At 45.0% G+C, this 24,721-nt stretch overlaps 1 protein-coding gene across 1 annotated transcript in view; it reads left to right on the top strand.

Annotated features, from left to right (window-relative positions):
- The first annotated feature begins 2,515 nt into the window (after positions 1–2,515).
- LOC131294073 (uncharacterized) overlaps positions 2,516–24,721 on the top strand; it is a 56,995-nt gene continuing 34,789 nt past the window's right edge. The window contains exons 1-2 of the mRNA XM_058322118.1: positions 2,516–2,561; positions 12,529–12,670. Coding sequence (XP_058178101.1) covers positions 2,516–2,561; positions 12,529–12,670 — 188 coding nt within the window. The remainder of the gene's footprint in view (positions 2,562–12,528; positions 12,671–24,721) is intronic.

The following is a 24,721-nucleotide window of genomic DNA, read 5'->3' as shown; positions in this document are numbered from 1 at the left end:
GTCAGCCAACCACGAATCACGTTGGACGTACGGTGCCAAAAGGCTTTTGCTTCCGAGTTTCCATTTCGTCGTTTGATGGCCATGAATTTTCACCGGTTTTACCCCCGGTACGATGGATTGTTTGTGAAAAATGTTATTGCCTTTTTTTTAGTGAAAAACAAACTCCTGTACACGCCCAGATAGGAATGAGGGGGCCCGTGCGATGTTTTCGTTAACGTTCGTCAAGGTGGAGCGATGAAAAGATGTAAATTTCCTACCTCACGGTAATGGCGCAGGGAGAGGGTGCATCATATCGTTATCTTTAACGTAAACGTGGGTAATATTACTGCTAGAACAATATTATGATTGAATTTGCATTGTAATTAGTTACATTATAACATTGATTTTTTTATATTTTCATCGTTATCATTTAATTTTTGTTACATTGTACATTCTGTTCCCTGATCCAGTTTTATTGGTGAAAGAACTTGTCTGTCTAAAATAAACCAAAGGCTAATGGCAAAATCTCGTTCATATTGTTTGACTTTGGAAATATAATTAAAAAATGTTATTTTAACTATATTTAACCTTAATTGGTCACATTACACAATCCGTTTGAGTATCTTTTCAATGCATTTCTATTCAAACAGCTTATACACTACCTTCATCTAAGGTTACTTTGATAAGCCCACTTCAAATGAAATGATTGCTGGTAATTGTTTCAATTGATCGCATAAAACGTGTCTGGGTGGAACAATTATAGATAATTGCACGTTTCAATGACCTCCGACTCGATTTCATACCGTTTTTTTTCTATTTCTACCTACTCTACCAAGAGAAAAGAATTCCTTATTGTTATCTCCCACCATGGTTTAACGCACTAACTTTCTACTTTCTTCCATTGGTTTTTCACTTTCAGGATTTCCCATTGAAACACTCCCCAATGGGCCCGCTTCATTGCGAAAGCGAACGTTCCGGAGTGCAATGTTCCCCTGAGTGTGTATGAGTTATGCCGGCGTACCGTCACAGGCGATAGAAGTGGAACATCGGCGTCACCGGTGGTGTGAAACAGACGATGTAACCACACGATGCGCGCCCATCGAGGGAATTGGAAAACGTAGCCCTCGACCCTTCCGTCGGCCGTTGAGTGAAGGATCCGGAAGGCTCTCCACCGACCATTGCGAGACCATTGTTTGTGTCAAGTGTCAACTACGTGAACATAAACGGTATCGGAACGGAAAGACGGTCGCTGGCGCAAGTGGTAAAGAACAGGGAATTAATAGCATTACGGGGCATGTGCAAACACAACGGATCCGGGACCCGTGTCGTTCTATCCAGTGTGGTGACCGGGGGGTGAAAGTTATGAAATTGTTAAGTAACACCGTGTCAACCTGGCTGTGTGGGGAGTTGAGGGAAGCGAGAAAGTAAAATTCAAAGCTAGGAAAAAAAACTAACCGTTTGAAAGGAATCCCACCAATCGCTACCATAGACGGCGGTGACGGTGTTCGTGGTTGGAGAGGTGATTTTCCCAGCCCCGCACGGTAGGGTATCTTCTTAACATCGCAGAGTGGCCTGCCATGACCAGCTCCTCGAACGTTTTCTCCACGAATGGACCCGCTAAGAAAGTGTTGCGTGAATGAAAGGAGAAGCCGAAATGAAAACGGAGCAAAAAGGAACACATTCCTTCCCGTCCCAGTGTCAATCATTGCCGACCGGAGCACGGAGGAATGTGAGAGGTTGAGCAATCCATGGCTTCGGTGGGTCGCATTCGTAAAAACAGGATGCCCTTTCCATCCCAGTAACGGCTGACTCGGTCATCGCCGTCGGTGTCTGGTGCGTTGTTCCATTGTGACCATATTTTCCATTGCCTTTTCTTTTCTTTTTCCGAAGGGAAGCCGAACGAGCGGATGCGCGTAGTGAACCGTAGTTAAAAGTGTGAGCACTCACTCGCGTTCGTCGCGTGAAGGATATCGGGATGAAAAGTGTTAGCAACCGAATGTAGTGAACGCAAGAGATCGGGAGTGAAGCACGGTTGCCATAGTGAAAAGGGTTCAGCAAGACGCGGGTCGATTCGGGGAATGTTTCGATTGAGTGAAACAAACGTGTGGAAAATCGTTCAGACGGAAGCGAGTGCTATATTTCCTATCGTCTATGTTTGTGTGTGCGTTCTCCCGAAGCGATAAAGAAATTCCCACAGAAAGGAAATCGTGCGTAACGGATAAAGAAGGGTACGATTGTATTTCGTTGTGGTGTTGATTTCACTCCTTTCCAAAGATTACTGTCGAAAAACAGGCAAACTGCAGCGAGTAAGAATCGGAGGCTTCAAGGGTGCTGGGAAAGAGTGGCATCTTTGCACATAAACTACCGCCGCAAGCGTTACGACCCGCGCTCCGGTCGCCAGAAGACACGGCAGCATCTTGGATCCTTCCTGCCGCCCGACCGCACGGGTTCCGCGCCAGGGCATCACCAATGCTGCGCCGGCACCGGACGCCAACGTTCAGAGGAGAAACCTGATAGGGCGTCGTCCGACACTAAGATGCTCGCAATTGCCGCTTTGCTGGCCGTACACGCAGGACTCGCTGGTAAGTTGCCTTTTCTCCCTCCCTCCGTGCTCCATTTTGTGTGACCCTTTTCCGGGAGGCACCATCTCCATCCTCGGTGTCGTCGTCGACGATGTCCAAACGTCCTGCCAGTGGGTACAATCAAGCTGATAGATGACGACGTAAGGACATATGTTTGTACGCGAAAGATCGAGCGGAAAAACAAATCGTCTACATCGTCGTTGGGTAAAGGGAAGTGGCCGGGGTTGGGCTGGTGAATCTAGCACAGGCGACCGAAGGACGCAGCACATACAGAAGAAACATTTTCCTTACGCTTGGGAAAACATCACAACAACGGCATCGTGTAAAAGCTTTTCCCAGTTCCTCAACCGGAAGGTCTGGAGCGATCTGCTTCCTCTCGCTTGAAATATGCGTGTCTGTAAACGCGCGCGTGGGTTTGTGTGGGTGTGTGTGTGTGCGTTTTGTATTTATACTGCCCTCCTTTAGACTCCCATCAATCTTCGGTAGCCATTAATTAGTGCCACCCCCTCGGGGGAGAAGACCGCATCAAGTGAGAAAGTATGTCTCCCCACTTATCCGCACCAAACACCTCCATCCAAGACCGACGGAAAAACCTCGACGGGATACGATATTGAGCGGACCGATTGGAAGTGTCCCGGGGGCGGAGGCGGAGGTGGGTTTTTGTTGGCTAAATAAAGCCACCAAGATACGCAGGACAGTTTTTGCTCTGAAAAGGCTCGTCCCAATCGAAAGAGCGGGCTCGTGAAGGAAACTCTTCCAACCGGAACCACGATGGACCCTCATCAAATTCGACCGAGCTTGTTTGCCGAGACCGAGTCTCGGGAAGGCTTTATACGGCCCGAATGTGACCGTTTCCTGTTAGGTTAAGTACCCTGCCTCCACTCACACGCCGCACGAGTAACGTCAACATAATGACGGGTTTGTCAATGTCATGGTTTAAATTGTGTGCCTCGGTAATACGGCTAAGTGCTGCCGGAGAAAAAAAAAAGAAGTGGAACACAAAACCAAACCCCGCGAGGATTGAGGTTTTTCCATCGACCACCATCTTGGGGCGGATGGAATGGGATAGTTTTTGTTTGGTGAAAGTGTGCGCCTTTTTCGTAGAAGGGAGGCAAATTTAGGTCACATGTATCTTTAATACCTTGTGTGCTTTTCGGAACCCTTTAGGCAGAGGCAGAAAACGCGGTGTTCAATTTAAAGTTAAGAGCTATGTGGAGGAGGGAAGATGGGCAGGAAAATTTGTTCTGTACCAGTTAGTGATTAAATGTTCATTACCATAAACATAAGCTCCATTTTTGTCACGGTTGTGAAATACATCATTTTGCCTTATGCAAACCTCGACCAGAGCGCTGTACTGCGTTGCTTCGACTGCGGTGTAATGGAAGTCCTTCTGCATCCTTCCATGCCACTCCACGGCGCTCATCCGTGCCCTATCGATGCAGGCGGCAATAGAAGCCACTCGAACACACATGTGCCGGATCATATCCAGCCGGGGCCGTGTGTGAGTTTGACTGAAAATTAATTATACATTCCTCTGGCGCTTCCAGCGAGCTTGGAGCCGCGCCGTTTCTAGCTCCGGGCCAGAGTTTCCCATTTCCCATGAATCGCCTGCACTCTGCTGCACGTGCGGATACGATGTGAAACAAGTCAGCCCGACTTCGGGTCATAGCAGGCTTAAATTACAAAACTGAAATGCACACATTAATGCGGATGAACCGAACCTCCGTAGCTCGGGGTCGTGGGGTGTGTCTGTGTATGGTAGTGTCCTTTTTCATGCGCCGGATATCGTTCTGCGTCCTTGGCTGGCTGGTTTTCTTTCCCATCCCCATCGCTTGCCCGGGGGGGTTAAGGGGCTCGTACCTTTTTTTTCTGCACGATGCTTTTCCTTCGAACTTTCTCCCCATCTTTAGAATGCGAAAAAGCCTCTAGCCTGATCGAACGCTGGCTCGTTGGTTCGTTGCATATTTTTCCGCGAAACAAAAAAAAGCGAGCAAGCGAAAGTGCATCCACAAGCATTGGGCTCGTTAATCGGCAGCCGAACGAGCTCGAGGGTACTTTATTTTCCCCCCACGTCGAAGGTCGCAGCCGTTATGCCGGCAAACATGCACATGCAAAGCAGCTGCAATGTGATATGCTCGCGGCAGGATGGTACGGTTCGATGTTCAATTAGTTACCAAAGCACTTTGCAACTGGTCGGCAACATGATCCGGTGGCGTTCGGTTGGATGGGAAGGGGAGGGAGGGAAGGATATGCTAACAGAGAAGAAGCTCAGACACACACTTATTAATTACGATGACGATGTAGCGAAATGGAGGAATATTTATTTGAAAAATTTATGGGACGGCTTCAACGTTGCCGAGGAGAGTGGTATCAGGAAAGCAGGATAAGAGAGGCGGTTGGGCAACATGATTCTATAGTGTTAAGATGTCACGATGTAGAACCGTATTGGTGTGACCTGCTGGTATGGCTCGTTTTTCACCACGAGGTACGATGGTAAAAGTACCATGTTATATTCATGTAGGTTCGATACATTATGCAACATTCAAGCATGAAGGAAATGTTCCCTCTAGGATTCTCTTACGAATAAACAGACAGTACATACACTAAATATTCATAACCACGCGCTGAATATTACTTATTGAATTACCTTAATTAATTAAAAACAATTCAAGGCAATTTATATAATGCATTATATTGATTTTGATTAATAGCTATTTAATTTTAATAATGAATTCATTTCAAAAAAGTTCTCTGACTAATCACAAACTGACGAAAGCTTATCGAGGTAGATATTAAATCGAAATATCTGTCTCTTAAGTCAATCTTCATTAAAGTCATTCTACTAACTCCACGAAGCACGTTGTCATTAAACTATTGATAGTCAATTAAACCTCGACAAATTCAGAGCACATCCAAGCATTATACTAACGAATCCAATGGAAATAATTGCAACCTATTGAGTAAAATCGATGGGCACATCAGGAAAGGAAAGCCTGAGCATATATTCAAGCATCGACCGTCGGCACAGATGGCATTCCAATTCCCGGCGCAATTATAGTCTCACCAGTCGGTGACTGTCAACCACTGGAGCTAATGCAATACGTATAAACGCATCGGGAAAATTAAATTCCCAACCCCTGTTGCATTTAGATTCGGTTCGCTGAAGGGTATGGCCTAATGGTTCATTGACAGCATTTCGATTGGCGCAAACTGTGGAGCGTAAGCCATTTGCAATGGCGTCAATTGTGTTTCAATTATTTGTTGAGAACACTCCCGCTTGACTTGGCCTTTGCTTTTTCATTCTTTATCTCTTTGATACCTTTATCGTCGTTTTCGAACCCTTCCGGTTTGGATCTACCTGAAAGCCTTCCGGTTCTTTTGCAATCGTATGAATATGGAGAATGCATGAATATGTAAATCAGTACGCCAAGGTGTGAATGGTGTACCGAATGGTTTCACTTGTTCGGAGGGGAAACCCCGACCGGTGGACGGTGGTGGAAAACTGCTGACGGCAAACACATTTCGCTTTGGTTCCACCGTGGTATGGCTTTTATCGAGAGTTTTTACCTTCCAACCTTCGCGGAACTCGTGTTTGCTTTAGCGAAAAGGTAACAAATGGAAACTCGAGGGAATTGTAGCAGAAAAGAGGAGTACAGCATAAGAAAAACCACGGGGCGCCGTGTGTGAGTTGGAGGTTGAATGCTGAATGGAAGAAAAGGTACAAGCCGGCCCTCGAGGGGCTCGCCACGGAAAGTAGTGTTTCCATCTCGAAGGGATATTTTTAAGATGCGAAACACTCAGCAGCGGCACGCGCTCGACATAAAGGTCGCGGGGTGGAGAAAAAAAGCGCAAAGAGCGACCGTGGAAGATGAAATGGAAATGAGATGGTGAAGATGAAGCACAGTACAATGGCGAAATATGAAAGATGGTAGGGAAAAACGCACACGACACGCCCCACGCTTTCACGGTGTATTATCAACATCAGCGAAGTGAATTTTTCCACTTGCGTATTCACGACCCACGGCTCATTTAGCCGCTCACCGCGTCCCTTCTCACGCGAGCCCCCCTTTGGCGCACTTTTCTTTTGCTCCTCCCGAGCCGGGCGCCAACTTTACACAGCTTCTGAGCTTTCGTCCACGGTGACCTTTTCTGACTGACACGACCAGCTACATGCAATATCCATTTTCATTATGGATTCCAGCGGCGCGGGGTCAACTTTTCCCGACCGAGCCGTCGCAGGAGACAGCAATCTTTGCGTGAGTTATTTCTGGGTCGTTCGAGTAAGTGTATCGAAGTGCTTACATGGGCAGGAAAAAGTTGGGCAGAAGCTGGGTGGAAAAACAACGTACGGCATGTGAGAACAGTTTGAGAAGCGGCGTGTAATGAAACGTGGAAGCCCGTTGGAACTCGCAATATTTGTTTGCCTGTTTGTTTGAAGGTGACGACATGCACATATCAATGTGAAGGGAACGGACAACTTTATACAAGCACGAGAATGACGAAACATTGGCCAATGTGAAGTAAAAAAATATCCGTCGCCGGTTTGTGTGTCCCACTTTCATGCTGCGCGAGAAAATTACTTTCATAGTTAATACATGAAACACATCCGTTTCGGTAGGTGGAAAACAAATCAATGTTACCTTATGAAACATTAATTCTCGGTAAGCCGTCACTTTGCGCTTTATTCGAGGCTGTATTGAAACAACAAGAAGAAAAATTACCCATCGTTAACCTCTACGCATAATCTAACCATACATTTCCATTCGCCTCTAATTGGATGTGATAGTCTTGCCTCGATAAACCGAAACAACAACGCTTCCGGAGCGGAAAGTTCGTGCGATGTTTACTCCTTCGGGCAGGATGGCTGAACAACAGCAAGGTGGAAAATTTGTCGCTCATGAAAATTTAATTAGCATCCTTCCGATTTATCTCTCGCGTTGCCTTCGAGAGACAAAACGCAAACACGAACTCGGCTATCCGGTTGTTTGTAAAGAGATTAGCGCGATTTGTTCGACCATCGATCGATCGGTTTGGCTCAAGGATCTCTTCCTGTTCGTTCCGGGGTAGCAAACAACAGTTACTCCTTCCTCCGTCGGAGAACCGGCTCAATCTTCCATTAGTTCTATTGGCCCATTTTTCAGGATGCCCCCGGTGGCATGTCGTTGATACGACGGGATGGAAAGGCAAACAACGGTGCACAAAAAGACGCCGAAGGGCGGCAGATTCCCTTAGCGCATTAGCGCAAAGTGTCTGATCTTCCATCGGAGGTGATTATCACATTAGGGTATCGTTTAGCACACGAGAAGGTTGTGGCGTAGTATTTGAGCGCTTACTGTTCGCTGTAAATGATTGATGGAGAAATAGTTGTTGTTTTTGAGTTGCAACATATTTATTTGTTTCGTTTTCTTGCTGGAAAAACTAGACAACAATGGTAAAAAATCGCATTGTATTTTAGTTACCTAACAAAAGCCTTTACCTAAGTGAATACTTTTGAATTTTTAAAAAGCTTCAACAGTAGCACTAATTGTTCTTTCCACTACTAGAACTTTGTCTGTTTTCAACCTTCTTCCGCCGTGGCATCATTTTCTGTGCATTTCTCAAAATAGAAATCACATAAAACTGCTCGTCGAGAGCCACATCTTCTCGAGAAACCATTACTTCTTCCAAAGGCGTACCGGGAAAAAGTTAATGACAGTTCAAGTGACAGCGCTGTTTTCCCACTTTAATTTTTCCCACCTCCATTGATCATTGTTTGCTCCGTCGCCATGAGAACTGAGAGACAAAGGAAAAATACCGAATCGCGAAAAACATCCGGGCATTGCGGAGGCGGAAACAGCCCGATGTAAACTTTCCCATTGGCGTGAGGTGGAAACAAAGTCTGACAGCTTGGGCTAACATTGTGACGCGCTCCGGTTTCCGGATGTTCCGTGGAAAAGATTGGCGAAAACAGCATCCGCTGGAAAGCTGAGCAACTGACACTTGCTAATGGTGTATTTGGCACGAAATCTGAGGTTCGAATCTGATCAGCTGGAAGAGGACGTGCAGCTCGTTAAATGTTATCCACCTCCGGGGTGGATTTGTCTCCAGGAATCGATTATTTTCCTGACGATGACGATGGAGATGAGCTTTCTTAGGTAAACAACGTGATGTCACAGTGACATCACGTTGGGTGTGAAGAACTATACGCCATCGATGAGCTTCAGTCGAGCGCCGGCTCAATTAAGTATTCGCCGTGCGTTACCGGGATTCGTTCCGGACGGCTGCTTCCAAGCTGGAGTGCTTGAAGATAAAGGAATGCCATCGGTCCCGAGAAGCACGTCTTGACGACTAGTCGTTAGTTAGAGCGAGTCACGAGACACGCCTGCGGGCAGAAGGGACGATTAATTATTTTATTTTATCACACAAACAAACACATCACATCGATCTCCACCATCGTCTGCCGCCCTTCGGAACGGGAGCATCGATTATAGGGGATAATTAGGATAATTGATGAGATTTTGATGCTACGCTCTCGTCACAAACCATCGAGGCACTTCAGAAGAAAGAAGAATGTGTCACTTGCGTGTTCCGAGCACGTGCCTAAGCCATTGGGGAAAGATTGCCCACTCGTACGTACTGCCTCCGAGTTGTTCTTTGACGATTGATTCCACTAGGGAAGGCTAAGAAACTTCCCTCCCGTTCCGAGCGCTTGATCAAAGCATCATTTTATGCCGCCTAGTGAAGATTTGGGATGTGGATTTATTCAGTTCTCCAGAACCACTCGGGAGTGATTCTCATGTTCACAGTTCCAATTATTCGTTGAACAACACAGTCACACGGAATTGAAATCAAACGAAATGTTCCAACGCTCTGGGACGTGTGTGTTGTTTTGATTTCGAACCTTTGAAGGTGTAGTTTGGAGAGTTGTTCGGGAAAATGGTGATCGAATCAATTTTCGAAAATGAAACAAAAGGCATAGAATTCCTCAACCCATTTTGAATCGGATTCACAATTTTCTGAACCAGATAACGATATAACGAATTCTGCAATGAGAATTCAAAACAGCTAGTATGCCTCACACAAGGGTTAAACGGGTGTTCACTTCCAATTCCGTACGATATTCTGAGCCTGAAGACTTCACTCCCATGTGACGTTCAACGTAACCCTGAGCTGTCCGGAGGAGATTGGGCTTCGGCCAACCATGCATAATACGATTTCCGAGGAGTATAATCATTTTCCTTAGCAGGAGATTGGGCCAGGAGGTAAAGGATTGTACCGGGATGTACACGGAGCTGCTACCATTTCGGTGAAGCATGTCGGACTGAATGCGCATTACCCGCGGGACGCTGATGATGATGTTGATGTTGTGAGTCGGGATGTTCTGGTCGTACAGTTGAAGGTAGTCGTACTGTACAGTCATAATTCCTTCCCGGATGTGTTGGTGCTATCCTGTTGGATCGATCTCCACTGACTACATTCGACACAGAGTTTGCAAATTTGCATATGCGAGGTTATGGCGTGGATGAATGTTTCGACGAACGATAAATAAACCCTACTAGTCTGTTTTGTGACAAGGTAAATGCCTGGAGTTAAACCCTTTATTCTACTACTATTTTTCTGTAAAATATTTTTGATTTATTAGGCAATGTATTTCAGAAAGTAGGTTGATAAAAATATTAACAACAAACCTTGCTTTGTTTGTTTCTATCTTCGCTGTAAAAAGTCTTCCAAAGCCAATAATGTCACTCCCGAGAAATCAAACCAAATGCAAATACTAATAACAAATCCACCCCAATGAAATCCATCAACTCGTTGTCAAGTGTCTTTAAAATCGCGGCGCAAAAAGTGGCGCCAAATCTCGCTCCAAACCCGTCTGGAGAAGTGGAAACTCAGAACTCAAAGTCGAGAAGCTCAAATCGTTCGCAAAAGCAAACAAATGTTGGCATAAAGCTGGAATGATTGATGTAAAGCATCAGTCTAACATTTTTCCTACGCGCTCGTGTTTCCTCCTCCTCCCGTTTCTGCCCCCGTTGCTTTGGTTATTTTAATTTTCCAACTCTCCCCAGGCGCGTTACCGGAGGGGTAGCGGTATGCCAGCAGTAATACGATCGTTTAGACTTGTTCCGGCTTCCTTCCGCTGGCATTACTGGCTACATGGGGAGCTGAAGCACGTTAGCGTAACCGTTAAACCACATTTTAGCGCCAATCGCGCGTCCATCATCGTCAACATTAATCGTGAATCAACAAAGTCATCCAGGGGCTGCAAGCCGCGGCCACCATTAGCGTGTCGGTCAGGGGGGAATGGGTTTTCTTAGGACAAAGTGAAGTGATTTTATTGATGAGAGCGCATGGATTGAATAATACAATAGGACGCTGCTGGCGGAAGGGAACGTCACGTTTCGTTGGAAACGATCTCATCATAGGCGTTGTTGAACTGTCTCATTATTAATGAAGTAATGGTAAAATAAAACGGGATCAATATCGTACACTCGACGCAATAGGGTGTTACTTCTGGGAACTTCAATTGCATTCTGTTGGGTTTGTCAGCCGGTTTGTAAGATTACCGATGAAATCCATTGAAATTTATCTGCTCGTTTTATTACCGAACGCAAATCTCTCGAGACCATTGGAAGCTTCCTTGCCTATTTATTAGGTTCAATAATTTCCATAATAACTCCAATCCAATATTCATCGGTCCGTCGTGTCTGCTAACTAGAATGTGTTTCACGCAACGCGTTTCCATCTTTTCGATCGTTATTCTTGACCTCCCGGTCTCTTCGAAGCTGTTATTCGGCAGCAAACATTCATGCTGTCAGCCAATTGCTTCAGACGGCGAGATTAGCATAACAACGTTCAGCAGATCTGCTCGCTTGTCTCGCTGATGGAATGGGACGTCTCGAAGCCAAGAAAAACGCGATAGGCCAATGGAAACCGAATGCTTTGCGTTCCACCCAATGACCAATTTGGGTTTCCACCACTGGCCACCCCGAGCCCGGCCGAGAACCTGTCTGGGTGTAGAAACGGAAGATTTACGATTCGATTAAAGTGAAGTTGGTGTATTTTTATTTTTTCGCTCCAGCCATCCGAACCCGATCTGATTTACAGGCCCAACTTCCTCGGTTTGCTTATGCGCTGGGTCTTGAAATGAGAAAACGAACCCCTAAAAGCTAGGAGTGAACCGTTCCAAAAACCTTACCGCTTACCATGTCATTAGGTCATTAGTTTTAACGTTTTAAGTGCGTGCGGCCGGGTTTTACTGCACGCCCGAATTTTGCACCGGAAGGCAACGAACCCAGCCCGGGTCTCACCACTTTTGGCATTTTCCGAGGTCTGAGCGGGACCAGAAATCGATACCCGGCAACAACGGTGGAAATAGCTTTTCGGTTTTTCTTCACAAACACCCACCGGTTGGCCGTTGTGCCGTGATTGAGTATATGCTCCGGAACGGGCGCAGCAGTAACCGTTTAACAGCTGTAACAAAATCTTACGACAGCTTAACGCGCCCCGTTCGAAGCGGCAACTTGTTTGGGCGTTCGTTGATAATTAGCTTAGCGCTTTCGCACGGCCCACTCGCTGCCGTAACTTGGCACAAAAAGATCCTTTTCGATCGTACCGGTACCAATCCACCTTATGTTCTGCATTATAGAAAGAACTTAAATTGCTCGGGTGGAAAAGGCTATATAAATAAACAATATACAGTGAGTTTGAAAGTTGAAAGTGAACAATGTTAATCCATGAAAATTGTTCATTTAGAAGGAAAAACAAGAATTGAGGACTTCTTCTCGTAGGGATTTTCTAGTCTGATGATTTAGTCTAATTAACTTCTGTCGAAGAGATTCGTCCCTTGTGGCGAGGAGGTAACGTTTCCACCTTTAACAACACGATAGGCTGTTCAGACGTTCCGATTGGATGAAATCTGCCACGAACGGTCCCACGTTGGTATGACATCTTCACTAACCCTCTTTTTCCGGCTCTTCTACTTCTACAGGTTCGATACCTACCGCACCGGAAAACATTACCGTCACCTTCCTCACGCCCACCTCGGTACGAGTCTCATGGCAAACCTCGATGGATCCGCACACGCTGCCGGTGGACAAATACGATGTCACGTACAAGCCGACCGATGCCAGGTAATCAGCAGAAGAGTTGTCGCCTCCACTGTTTTGCGCTGTTTGCGTTTTGGTTTCCTTTTATTCTTTTCGGTTCGAAGTTTTTACCGGTACCGGTACCGGTTGGTCGTTGGCTCGATAGAATGCGTTTTACAACTCTGGCCCGGCCGTGCCGTGCCGGGGAAAACTCCCGGGGAAACTTTCCGATGCCGCGCGTCGAAAGTGGAAGCGCGAGCAAAAACGCGCTGCTGCTTCACAAAACGCGTCGGTGCATGTGTGGAATATGTCCTCCCCCCGGGGGCGTTTGTTCTAGCATGTGTGTTTGTTTTGTACATTGTTTTTTTTCGTAGGATTTCACCAAACGGCGTGCAGCGTGTGCAACTTTCACCCGGCTGGACGTTTGATTGTGTATGCTTGCATCTCGTTCGTTGCGTTTCCGTCGTTCGTTTTTGTATATTCAAGCTTGGAGCGTGACAATCAGATAATGTAGAAAAACAGGCTGTAAAAAGCATTTACATTGTAACATACATTTATTCTATTTTGTTTTTAGAACTTCCAGCCGCTGCGCATGGATTGTGTGGTATAGATTTATTAATTTTAAACAATATGTAAAATTTCATCGTCCACAAAATGTATAAAAACTATCCAGCTCAACTATTTTCTTAGAGATTGTTACGAGTGCAACATTCATTTAGACATTTTTTCCATATTTCTAAAGAAAAAATATTATTATTTTTCAACGGTTTTTATTGTTCAAACAAAACAAAATCTTTACATGCTTAACTTTTGGGTCTTAAAAATATTCTTATGTTTCATTTAGTTCAGTAATTTCCATCGAGGGAATTCTTACAGCAAACAGCGTTTCCTATTTTAACTTATTATCCTTCTTAGTAAGGTCCTTGATTTCCTGCAATACGGGAACCACCTTTTGCGCCGCATGCAGTATGTTCTGCCCCATTTTTTCCTACCAAGAGAGAAATGGAAAAAAATGTTTTGTGAAACAAAACATTTACAGCGTTATTAAAAAATCAGCGAACTCTCCTTTTGATGATGATAATGATGAATGATGATGGGGAAAAAGGAAACAGGACTGCTTTTACAACAAACTCTTACCAGCCGCTTTCCCAGATGCTTCAGACCGCCCGCCTCGGCCGGCCCACCGAACAGCAGCACCGTAGCCAGCAGGACGACGACGAACACTGTTGACAGTTTCATTTTGAACGATGTACTCGATGTTGGTTGTTTACCGTAAGCGATTGTGGGGTTTCTCTCGATGTTTTGCAAAGACTGACCACCTGGCAGTGTTCCCTGGGATGAAGCGAAAGTAGTCTTGACGATTGCTGTACTTCTTGCCTTGCGCCGTGACTGATGTTGGTTCGTAGAAAAGTACCACAATTTTATATGTCCGGCGGACAAAAGCGTTTAAACTGCGTGCGCTAGAAAGTAGCGCCCGCTACCGGATGTCCGGAAGATGGCCCTCCGGGCGGCCGTTGTCGTGGATTCGACAGATAAGACATCCCAACAACGAACCTCCTTGGTCGCGTGGATATTGCTATTCACCTTGAAGGCATGACAGATCCACAAACGGAATGGCACAGACATCAAAGAGCGAATCGGTAGGGCAGCAACCGGACTGTTATCGTGCAGACGGAACCACCAGGTTGTGGGGTAGCCGGATCTCGATAAGGCCACCCGTATCGCCGTTTGGCTTCGAGAACCGCGACCGAACAGGGTTCATAATCGATTTACGACGTTTAGACGGTTATTTACTTCGACGTACGGTGGACCCCGCGGCTGACGGCAGTGATTACAAGGTCTTTTATCGAAATTGAAATCGAACTTAATCGGGATGGGCCGCCGTCGGTGATCGAGATCGTTACTTCATTCCATTGTGATTTTTTCGGAGAAATCCTACATTAATAATTCCATCGCGAGTGGTTCCGATAATCGAAGAAATTTGATTGATATCCGTTCTGTGTTGCTTTCATGTTTTCCGATGGTTGATACCATTTGAAGTAAAAGCATTTGGTTAATATTAATCGAATGCGGGGCAAACTTCCTCTCGCACCGCGTGCCACACAAAACCTAATTTATTTTACGTCACACAATAAACACGAAACAGTCCTTCACCGTTCGTGAACCTCTCTTTCCTTTAGGAGTTTTTATGGGACCACAACCGACTCCGGTTTGTTTATTTTGAAAGCTTGTTCGCAAAACGGGTTAACGGTCGTATGTAAACGAAGCTTCAGGTTTTCTTTTATCACTATTTGGAGTGAGGTGTTAATTCATTTAGATAGAGATTTTTTTATCGTAAAATCTCGTTGTTGGTGTCTTTAGATAAAGGCACTGACAATATGTGTTGTTCATTTCAATTGTATTCATCAATTTCCTCACATTTGATAAAGAAATATTCGTTTTCATTTGACCCAAAACCGTTTTCTAACATGATTTGCCTTGAAAGTCCCATCTGAGCGAACGTTAACGTCCAGATAATAATTCGCTTTTGAACATAAATGTTAATTATCATTACTTTGCGCATAGTTGTAGGAAAGAACTCCCTGCACAAAGGGCATCGCACATCCACATACACAATGTGCAAAGACAAAAGCAACGATAATAGTCACTATCTCCAGAGTTAAGGACTTTTTTATTCAAATCGCTACCGGTACGTTTTCTTCGTCCCATCGCGTCCGCCGGGGTGTCGGTAATCTGTTGTCCTTAGTCTGCTATCCTTCTTGATGAAAGAGATTTAACAAAAAAAAAGAACAAAAAAAAAAAGATACTACTACGTACTAAGAGGCAAATGAAAAGGACGTCGGATGAGTGGGTGGGCAAAAGTGTCCTTAATTATGAAATCTCATTTCCATGCTTTTCGCATTTTGCACTCGGGTGACCTATTTGCAGTTGAGTAAATACACTTATTATTTTTTTTTCCTATCACCATTTGGGTCGGTATTCTGTTTGATTTCCTTTTTTTTCTCTTTTCTGTGAGCTTAAGCTAAACGAAAGCTCCTTTCTATTTTTCCTTTCGCCGTCCCGTCCCTTCGTGGCTACAGTTTGCGTTACATTTAAGCTGACGTTAGGACGTAAGCGCATCAGACAGTAATCCCATGGGCACGGTTCGTCGTCTTCGCGTAGTTTGGGGTTTATTTCTTTTCACTTCTGGATGCTTCCTTCGCACTGGAAGTGTGGCGAATGCTCGCAGAAGGTTTCCTCGGGCTTTAACAACGCCGCCGGATGTGAATGTGGTTACAAGTGAACGCTAGCGAGCATCGCCTTGCGAAAGGCAAACCAATAAAGAACCAACATAACATCATTGGAACGAATTTACATTTACAGCGTTCCGCGAATCGCTATCGGATGGAGTCGCAGCGGTTATAACGGGACGCCGTTCAAAGTGCGAGAAAATGTTGCGAATCAATTTGTCATCTGAATAGAGTTTCCGTCGCGAGTTCTGAAACCCCTGCGCGGGACATTTTGTGTAAAGAACGGTATTTCAATATGACTGACCTTGACCTAGAGGGTTGTGGTTATCCGTAGTGAATGAAAACCTTTTTCGATTTTGTATTATTTTTTCATAGCATTGTTGGATGGATAGAAAGATATTGTTATGCTTTGCTGAACAGTGATATACCATTGCAACCTTATTTTTATTTTGAAAATTTTATTATGCATATTGCTGAGGTATATTTTGCAAAATAAACATATTAATGCTTATATTCATTAACATTCAAAATTGGTCCCAATTCTGAATTGAGACACGTTGACGCCATTGATAGAGTTTTCTGAACAATTAAAATTAATTGAAATGTGAACGAACGTAGAAAATCAGGATGGCAAAGAATTGGCATTATCGATCTCGATTCCACGAAAACCAAACAGACCAAAATCACGCGGAGACCACTTGGTCTGTCCTGGCAAAGGCCTGCAAACCCTCGTTGCGCTGGCGCAAGATATTATTTGCATTTATGCAGGACCTAGGAATTTCCAGCAATCATGAATCGATAAACATCATTAGAATTCCAGCAGCGTTGCAGCGAAGGCGACATGCATAATGTAAAGCACTATTCACTCCGCCGCGAGAGGTCAGCTTGTGTCATCGTGTGCTGACCTTAATTGTAGTTGTAAAACGGCGATTTCCACACGAGGGGATCATCGCTCGCAGGTGGTAGCAGATGGTCGGCCCAACTTGCTGCTCCGTGCTGTAAATAGTCCCATTAAAAATCAATTAACAACCTGATTAAGTTTTCACATTTGCGTTGTCACGGTGGTCATTTGGCGAGCGGGAGTCAGTGTGCCATGTTGGATGTGGGGGAAACTCCAGCCACTCTGAGTAAGTTTGCAAACTTTTTCTACTCATGCATCTACCAGTGGCCGGGGCAGAAACCAGAGACTGGTCACTGTCCTGTTAGAGTTCGACGTTACGCCAGAAAACTTTATGCAACGGACGAATGGTTTCGTACGGAATGGTAGTTCGAAGGCGCACGCAAATGGTCACGATGGCGCCAGCTGGGGTACATGAGGCTTGGCGCCAGCGTGGATCACGCCGAGTGACGAGTACTCGAGCGTGACATCTGTCCGAGGAAACGGCCAGGGTAAATATTGGAGCTGGCCGCTCGATGCTGTGAATTATTGAAATGGCGCGGTCAATGGAAGGGTCAATATTTGCACAGTTTCGGGCTGTACATATGTTTGGGTGCGCAATAGTGTTCCTGAATGGACATCGTGCGCCACCAGTGACTAACACTCTCTTTGCAACACCACGACAAACTCAAGGTTTTGAACCGTTTCTATACACCTTTCTTGCATAGGTCTTTTAAAATCATAGTCAATGTTGTTACTTTGAAGACAAATTTATCAACTCGACACCAATATTTTAAATCAAAATATCTCTTTCTACATTTTTAAAAACAAAGTAGCGTTTGTAGAATTGCTCAAAACCACTTTTATGGTACGGATACAGATTAATATAAACAAACACCATGCAATCACCACGCCCCCGACCGGGGTACACCGTCAACAACGTGCGGTATGGTGATTCACATCCCGAGCGAACCAAATCGAATAATCATAAATTGATTTGAGAGAAGAAATAAAAAACAACAACATGCGATAACGTTGCAACGATGTCGTTTGCTGCAGCTCCGGGATGAAATTCCCCGCACGTGTGATAAGTAAGGACGATTGAAATTTTTATGTTCGATAGTCTGAGGGATGTTTTTTTTTTGGTCACTATCCACAAACTTCTGAATCTGCCGCGAGTCGAGCGGACAGGGTTGGTGGTAATTGAATTTCGCGTTAACATCGCCATGCACATAGCACACACGTGCGACGACATGCAATCGTTGCCAACGAATTGCATTTCTATCCCGGTGGACCGATGCTAGGATGCGAGCAAATCACAGGTTTGTTGTGGCTGTTTTTTCTGGCATTGGTTTCATGTTTTTCGAAACCCAATCGGGGAAAGCTGCACCAGTTTGATATTCGAGCAAATTCAGTTTTTTTCCAATGTGTGTTTGTACCACCCTCTACATTTTGATTAGTTAATATTAAAAGGTGAATATGGTGTTGATTATTTGTAGCATAGGTTTAAAGCGAAGCATCAAATGGGAAATTCAAGATTATAATATGAATAATTGATAGAAATTCTGTTGAGAATGGTAAAGAGACAGATTGGGTGGAAGTAGTCGTAAAAACCAGTTGAGAGAAAATTGCACCAATAAATGAAATTTCGAAGCAAATTGATTTCCAAACCAGAGTAGAAAAAAGCATATTGAAGAAAAATATTGCATTTAGTTGGTTATTGTGTCCAACTTTCGATTGTTTAACCTCACTAGAGAAACAATCGTTTGCATTTCGAATCAACCAAACCGCGAAATTCAGATGCACCGGTGGTTGATGGTGAATCTTTTGGACGTCTAATTGAATAGCATAACAAACCACATCAGAATATGTTCAGATTTCACATAATTACCCAATTTCCACGTACCCTCACATTTGACTGTGGGATATTTCAATCAATTTCGCATGCATACAACGCCATGATGAGAATTTCATTTCATTGTGTAATTTCCAAATGTGTTCAACCGTTCGTGGACATACCAAGGATATTCATATATAAAAATTCAACTAGTACTCATGCCTTTACGTTGAAAAACTATTCCAATGCCTTTTTCTGACGGAAATAAAGTCTAGAAAGGTTAAGTACCAGTAATTTCCGTGTTTTCATTTAAGCACAACATTTTTGTGCAATCCTCTGCTAAATTTGCACGGATTTTTCCACTGGCTTGGGAAAACTCTAAGGATAGAATTGGTGATCCTAGTTTCCAAACACATATACACGCACAGTTTGAACAATGATGCAAACATGGGAATGTGCAAAATGAAACTCCTACTTTTCCAACGCCATCAGGCTCGGATGCAGTTATATCCCGCGCCAACACCTTTCCGCGAGGGGATCGGATTGAAGCGTGGGCCTTACGAATCGACACGGTTTCCCTCCTACATGGTTGGAATTCCCGCAATTTCCAGTAACATGCTAATGAAAATTCCAAGAAATGTTCGCCCAACCCGCGACGGAGAGCCTCGATCCTTCTGAATTTCCGTTCCAGCAGCGCCGAGTTACATCAGGGAACGGAATTGATGGCGTAAAGCTGCCTTCCTCTCACTCTCTAACACATGCCCACCGTGACCTGAATCGTGCGTTGATTCTGTGCCGGTGATGGAATTAAATTACGATTATTTGCCCACCAGCCCTGATGTGACCGGTTTCGGCTGGTGGCGTTTCGAAATGTTTGCTTCCGGAACGCTCAATACGCGTCAAAGAAAAAGCCTGGCCCGGCGTGGAATATGGCATTTGGCAAACAACAATCGGGGCGCGACTGCACGACGCGTTGTAAATCGAGCGCTGATTTTACGGGTTTGCGGGTCACAGCAAATTGAACTGCCGCTTTTCACTGCATTCCAGCCAAAAAAGGGAACCATCGGTGGGTAGGGAAATGAATTTATTGAAGGTCGTTGTTGTTGGAAAAATTGAAGTGTATAGCAGATGGGGCAAATATACGCTTACAGCAAAAGGTAGCTCTACTAAAGCGTTACAGCGTAGTATGATTTGTATTCAAACGGCGTACCACATTTGCTACCGTTTTACATTCCTGAGACAGAAGAATGCGCTGAATCGTTTCATTAAGTTCGCTTACATTTCGAACGATTCTTTCAAACCAAAGGAATGCATAATTAAAGCGAAGCACTGTTTCGCGCTTTAAACGAAAATGTTATTTTGGATGTTCTTAACAATACACTCTTGTTTTACTTGTTAATTATTTGCTTGACTAATCAAAAAACATTCTAACTTATTCATTACTTTTCATGAATTTTAAATTTAGCTTTTAATAATTTCATTTGAATCCGAATCTGAAACTAAAATTCAAAATACGTTCAACGTAGCAAGCCGGTCGATCGAAGTCAAAAATGGATAAAACATAAAAGCAACAGATTTTACCATAATACTCATCGGATATCGTTGAGAAACGAAACCAAAACAGAAATCAAATCTCCACCAATAATTTACCCGGAACATATTCGAAATGGAGTGGTGCTGGAAAGCGGACTCGGACGGAATAATCAGCGGAAGTATTTTCGGCTCAGCAATCTCTTCGCTTCGGAACTCCACGATAGAAACGGCCCTCGTCCCACGTAGCGTGCGGAAGTTACTTCTCATTACGGATGGCTTTGCTACGGTTGGCGTGTGCCGTTTGTCTTCCGATCGTCCGGGAGCATTGGCAAACCTATTTCCCCTGATTATGTCCTTCCGGTGAAGCACTCTCTGCTCGGTGCGTCCGTGAGCTTCGCGTTGGAAAAACAAGGAAGGAAAATTTATATATTACGTATACAACAAGTATCCGAGGCAGTCGTTGTGCACAAATCTTCCACTTCGTTATGCTAATGAAGCCACTAACTCTTCCATAATATCGTGCGCCAGGCGGTTTTCGGCGACGTTAGGCGGTCCTACTGATGGGTCGTTCGGTTTTTTATCTATATTTTTGCTCCAACTTGGGGTCATCATCTGGGTTGTTCTTTGCCGGTCGTTTTGCTCACTGTAGGCGTGCTGTAGGCTAGTTCAAGTGACCCGTATTTTTTATCCTGGTAGGAGAAAAACGCGAAGAGACAGTATAATAATCCATCTAAGCGAAGAAAAAAGAACTCAGTCAACAAGAAGCGCAGTCGCTCCTGCTGAGTAAGTAGTTCCGTTTTCGCGTGTCCTTTGGCAACCTTTGGCCGACGGGAAAAACGCACGCAAACGCAAGCCTACAATTGGATTTTGTGCGAGTAAATTTATGTTGTCACGATCGAGCTCGAATCAAAATGGCGTACCACAGCGAGATGCGGAGTGATGCAAAATGGCTGACAGCAATTTGGAAACTTTTTTCACTCCCCCCGCAGCAACGATGGTCTTTTTCTTTTCGTCCCATGTTCAAGGACATTACTGATAAGAAAAATTACTCGCACAAAAAACAGCTTGCACCGTTTGGAATGGAAACCTTTAAAATTGCCTCGCAACTGTCACCAAACTTCAATTTAAGTTGTTGGCGGCATCCCGCAGACCCGCCCGGAAAAAACGTGGTTACCATTTCCATTAATCTCAATTACTTGCGTGGAGCACGGTTTGGCCTTGTGCGCGTGTTGACACGAGCGAGTGAAAGTGTTTTTCCACTACCTTCCGGTTTCAAAATTGTCTTCGCCTTCCGGCGCCGTTCCTCGGAAACGTTGGGTGGACATGTTTATCGATTGGAAGTCTCGCCCGAGTCGCGGCAGTTCCTGGGACGATCGACGCAAGGGGTAGACTGATGCGAACATCGCCGTCTCGTTTTATGTGTGTTTGCGTGTGAAAAGTTATGTTCGTAGAAGATAGAAACGACTGCGCCCAGCGAACTGTTGCCGGGTATCGTTTTCCTCCAGCTGAGCGATTATTATTGACACTGAACGTTCCTTTTACGATCTACAATGAATGGCCCAAGCTATCCAAGGACGTTTCCACACGGGAAATGGGAGGAGGGAAGTGAACACGATCGTAAATAATGTCGATCGGCAAGAATAGTCCCGGGGGAGATATCTTCAAACAACAATTATTTGCCATTGTTTGCTCTAAAAACCTTTGTGCTAGTTACATGCTCATTTTGGTTAAATAAATATTCCACTTTTGTGCGACGATAAACATTTTCATCAAAACCGTTGCCTTTGTTGCGGAAAAGAGGATACCCTTGAGGCGCAAAAACCCTCAAAATCAGGCGGAGAATGCCGGCACAATGACCCCCACGGAACGGTATATTAGACACCGTGTACCCGTAATCCGGCATGTCAACTTTTCATAAGCATCGATAACACGGGCCATGAATTTATTGCCACATCCGACCCTCGAGCGATAAATAGGAAATTCGCTCCTTCACCATGGTGACCGAAAAAGCTTCTACGAAGGATTGTGGCGTCTTCCACAAAGCTTTGTTTGCTTTTCGCTTTCCAAAACAGAAATCCTTCGTATGGAGAACCTTGTTACCATGAAGCTGCGTGGCACCGAACATTATTGCCTCCCCCATGCTGGCGTTTTTTCGGCGTAATCTATTCGAAAACCGACTATGATGGACATGATGTGACACGGGTGACTAGTTTCTCTTTTTTCGTCCTTTTTTAATCTACGCCGCCTACTGTGCACGAGGCCGGCTTTTTACTCTGCTTCTTCCATCATCAATGAGGACTAGATGGTTAGGAAAAGTGTGTTTTCTTGTCGTCATTTCTTGTACGCGGAAGAAAACCACGAAGAAAAATCTGTGTGCACGTTGTGAAAAACTTTTGTAAAAAAAAACACTAAAAGCCTTCGAGCAGACGTCCTTGTCTGGAAAAGTGAGTGATTTGCTCTGTTATGAAGGAAAAAAGCGAAGATCCATCCGTGGAGAGAAACACAAACTCCGGCCAACCTCCCGGGTCGTTTGCAAATCGACCGCGAACGATGAAATGGCCTCCGCCCCGAAAAAGGCCACCGCCAGCATTTACAACGCAACATTAACGTTCCACGGCCGTCACCCGATGGTCTCGCCAAGGTGGAGTCAGCTTCTCGGAAGAGCGGAACCCGGGCCGGGCTGTAAGTCTTTCCAATGCGGCGACATGTCACTGCATAACGAACCGATACACGTCGGACAGGGCTGGAGGGCGTTTTGGTTACTTTTATTTAAAATGTTCTTACAGCGAGCAAATCGATGGCGGAAAATGGAGCGAAACAAAACCTGCCGTTTGGTTTTTTTTTTGCCCAAAATTGAAGCTAAATCATCCTCAGTATTTGTTCGCAGTTGTATGTCTGTTTTTCGCCCCATCCACAATGGGGTCGCTTTTGGGGAAATCCAATTAGCTTGAAATTGACACCAAAACGACCCGAACTGTGTACTTTCTTTCAACCCTTTGGCGAAAAATTCTTCGCCGAACTTGAATGGAGAAACCGAGTCCGTACTCTGGTTCGGGTGGCAGGTGGAAAATGAATGCGATCGTCGTTATAACTTCCTTTTCCACCAGTATCGGACGTCGGTGACCGGGTTTTGTCCCGCGAAACGATGGATAAACGATGGTCGAGATCGTGTCTCCAATGGAAAGTTTTGATTGAATTGGAATTTCGCCAGAGTAGAACAAAAACTGACTTCCACGAACAGTTGAAAAATAACTCCAGGCTCTGCAGAATACGTTTCAATTAAAGTCACCAAATTTGATACTACTCAAGAAGGGGTCACTCCTAGCTAAATTTTGGCAAAAAAATGGTAATTTCAAATAACTGCACTTGCAAAGCTGTGCAGGAAATCTACTACCTTAAAAAGACCAATTTATCGGCTCAACAAAATGAGCAGTCAAAAGTAGAGAGTTTGACAGGTGGAAAATGTACCTATCTTCTCCCACTTTGCATCCCCACTTCGGCTACTTTTCAATTCAACTTTCACTTAAAGCGCACGACGGAAAAAAGCACTTACGAAAACAGTTAGCACTTCCACCAGGCAACGCTCCTAACAGGATCAAAATCCTTTCTGTCATCGCCATCAGCGACTTCCGTAGACCAAGGACGAGCAATAGAGGTATGGACTTGCTCAGCGTACACCCCGTCAGCAGCTATTCGACCCGACCGACGCTAGTACGGCGTAGTAAATCTTTTCTCTCCCGCAAAATGGCGCGCATTTCACCATTTGCTTTCCGCTTCTTCGCGTAGCCCGGTTTGCTCTTCCGGCTCTTCGCCAAAATGGTGTCGCGTGGTCATGGCCATGGAGCGAAACGTTTGCGTTTCCTTGATGACAATGTTTTCCCTTGGCCCACATTTTCCTACCGGTTGCCGATTCTGCTGTGGGGGTGATGAAAAATAAAACAAAACCTCCGGACCAAAGAAGGAGACACCGGAAGGAAACTTAATATGGTTATACCCAAAGCAAAACCAAATAAAAAGCAGTCTGTTACCTTCGGTGTTTTTGTTGTGGTGCCTTACCCGTTGGGGTTTCCCCATTTCACCTGCCACGAAGGGCCAATTTGTGAATGCACGGGAAAACGAACCCGTCGACGACACTTTTCTTCTATCCGACCGAAAGTCTTATAAAAGTGTGTCTTGGTTCCGGTTGGTTCCAATGGTTCCTAGTATTTCCTCGAGTCCCCCGAGTGGAACACCGGAGTTCACTCGGCTTCACCACCGGAAGAATTTGCTCGTGAAGAACCGAGGGCAAGGTAGCCGCAGACAATCAAGTGGTTCCGCATTCTTCCGCTCCACGTGGCGACGATAAACCGACGCATCCGTGCGTCCGCTTTCGTTGTGTACTCCCAGCGCAAACGTTACGTCGTCGATTTGGGAGTTGACGAGTCGTTTGTTTTCTACCGTTTTCCTTGTTTTTCGTTCACTTCCACTTTGGTACATTTATTCTGTAACAATTTCGACCACCCTTACATGGGCCTCGAGGAGGGGAAAAATGACGAACGACGCATACATCATCCAAACACATGTTTGTTCTCCGACATCGTCTGACCTTGTAGCGACCTTCCGGCTCGCTAATGCTGCCG

This window comes from Anopheles ziemanni, chromosome 2 (assembly GCF_943734765.1).
Source record: "Anopheles ziemanni chromosome 2, idAnoZiCoDA_A2_x.2, whole genome shotgun sequence".
Taxonomy (NCBI): domain Eukaryota; kingdom Metazoa; phylum Arthropoda; class Insecta; order Diptera; family Culicidae; genus Anopheles; species Anopheles ziemanni.
Note: the sequence above shows the minus strand (reverse complement) of the source record. Positions and strands in the feature narration are given on the sequence as shown.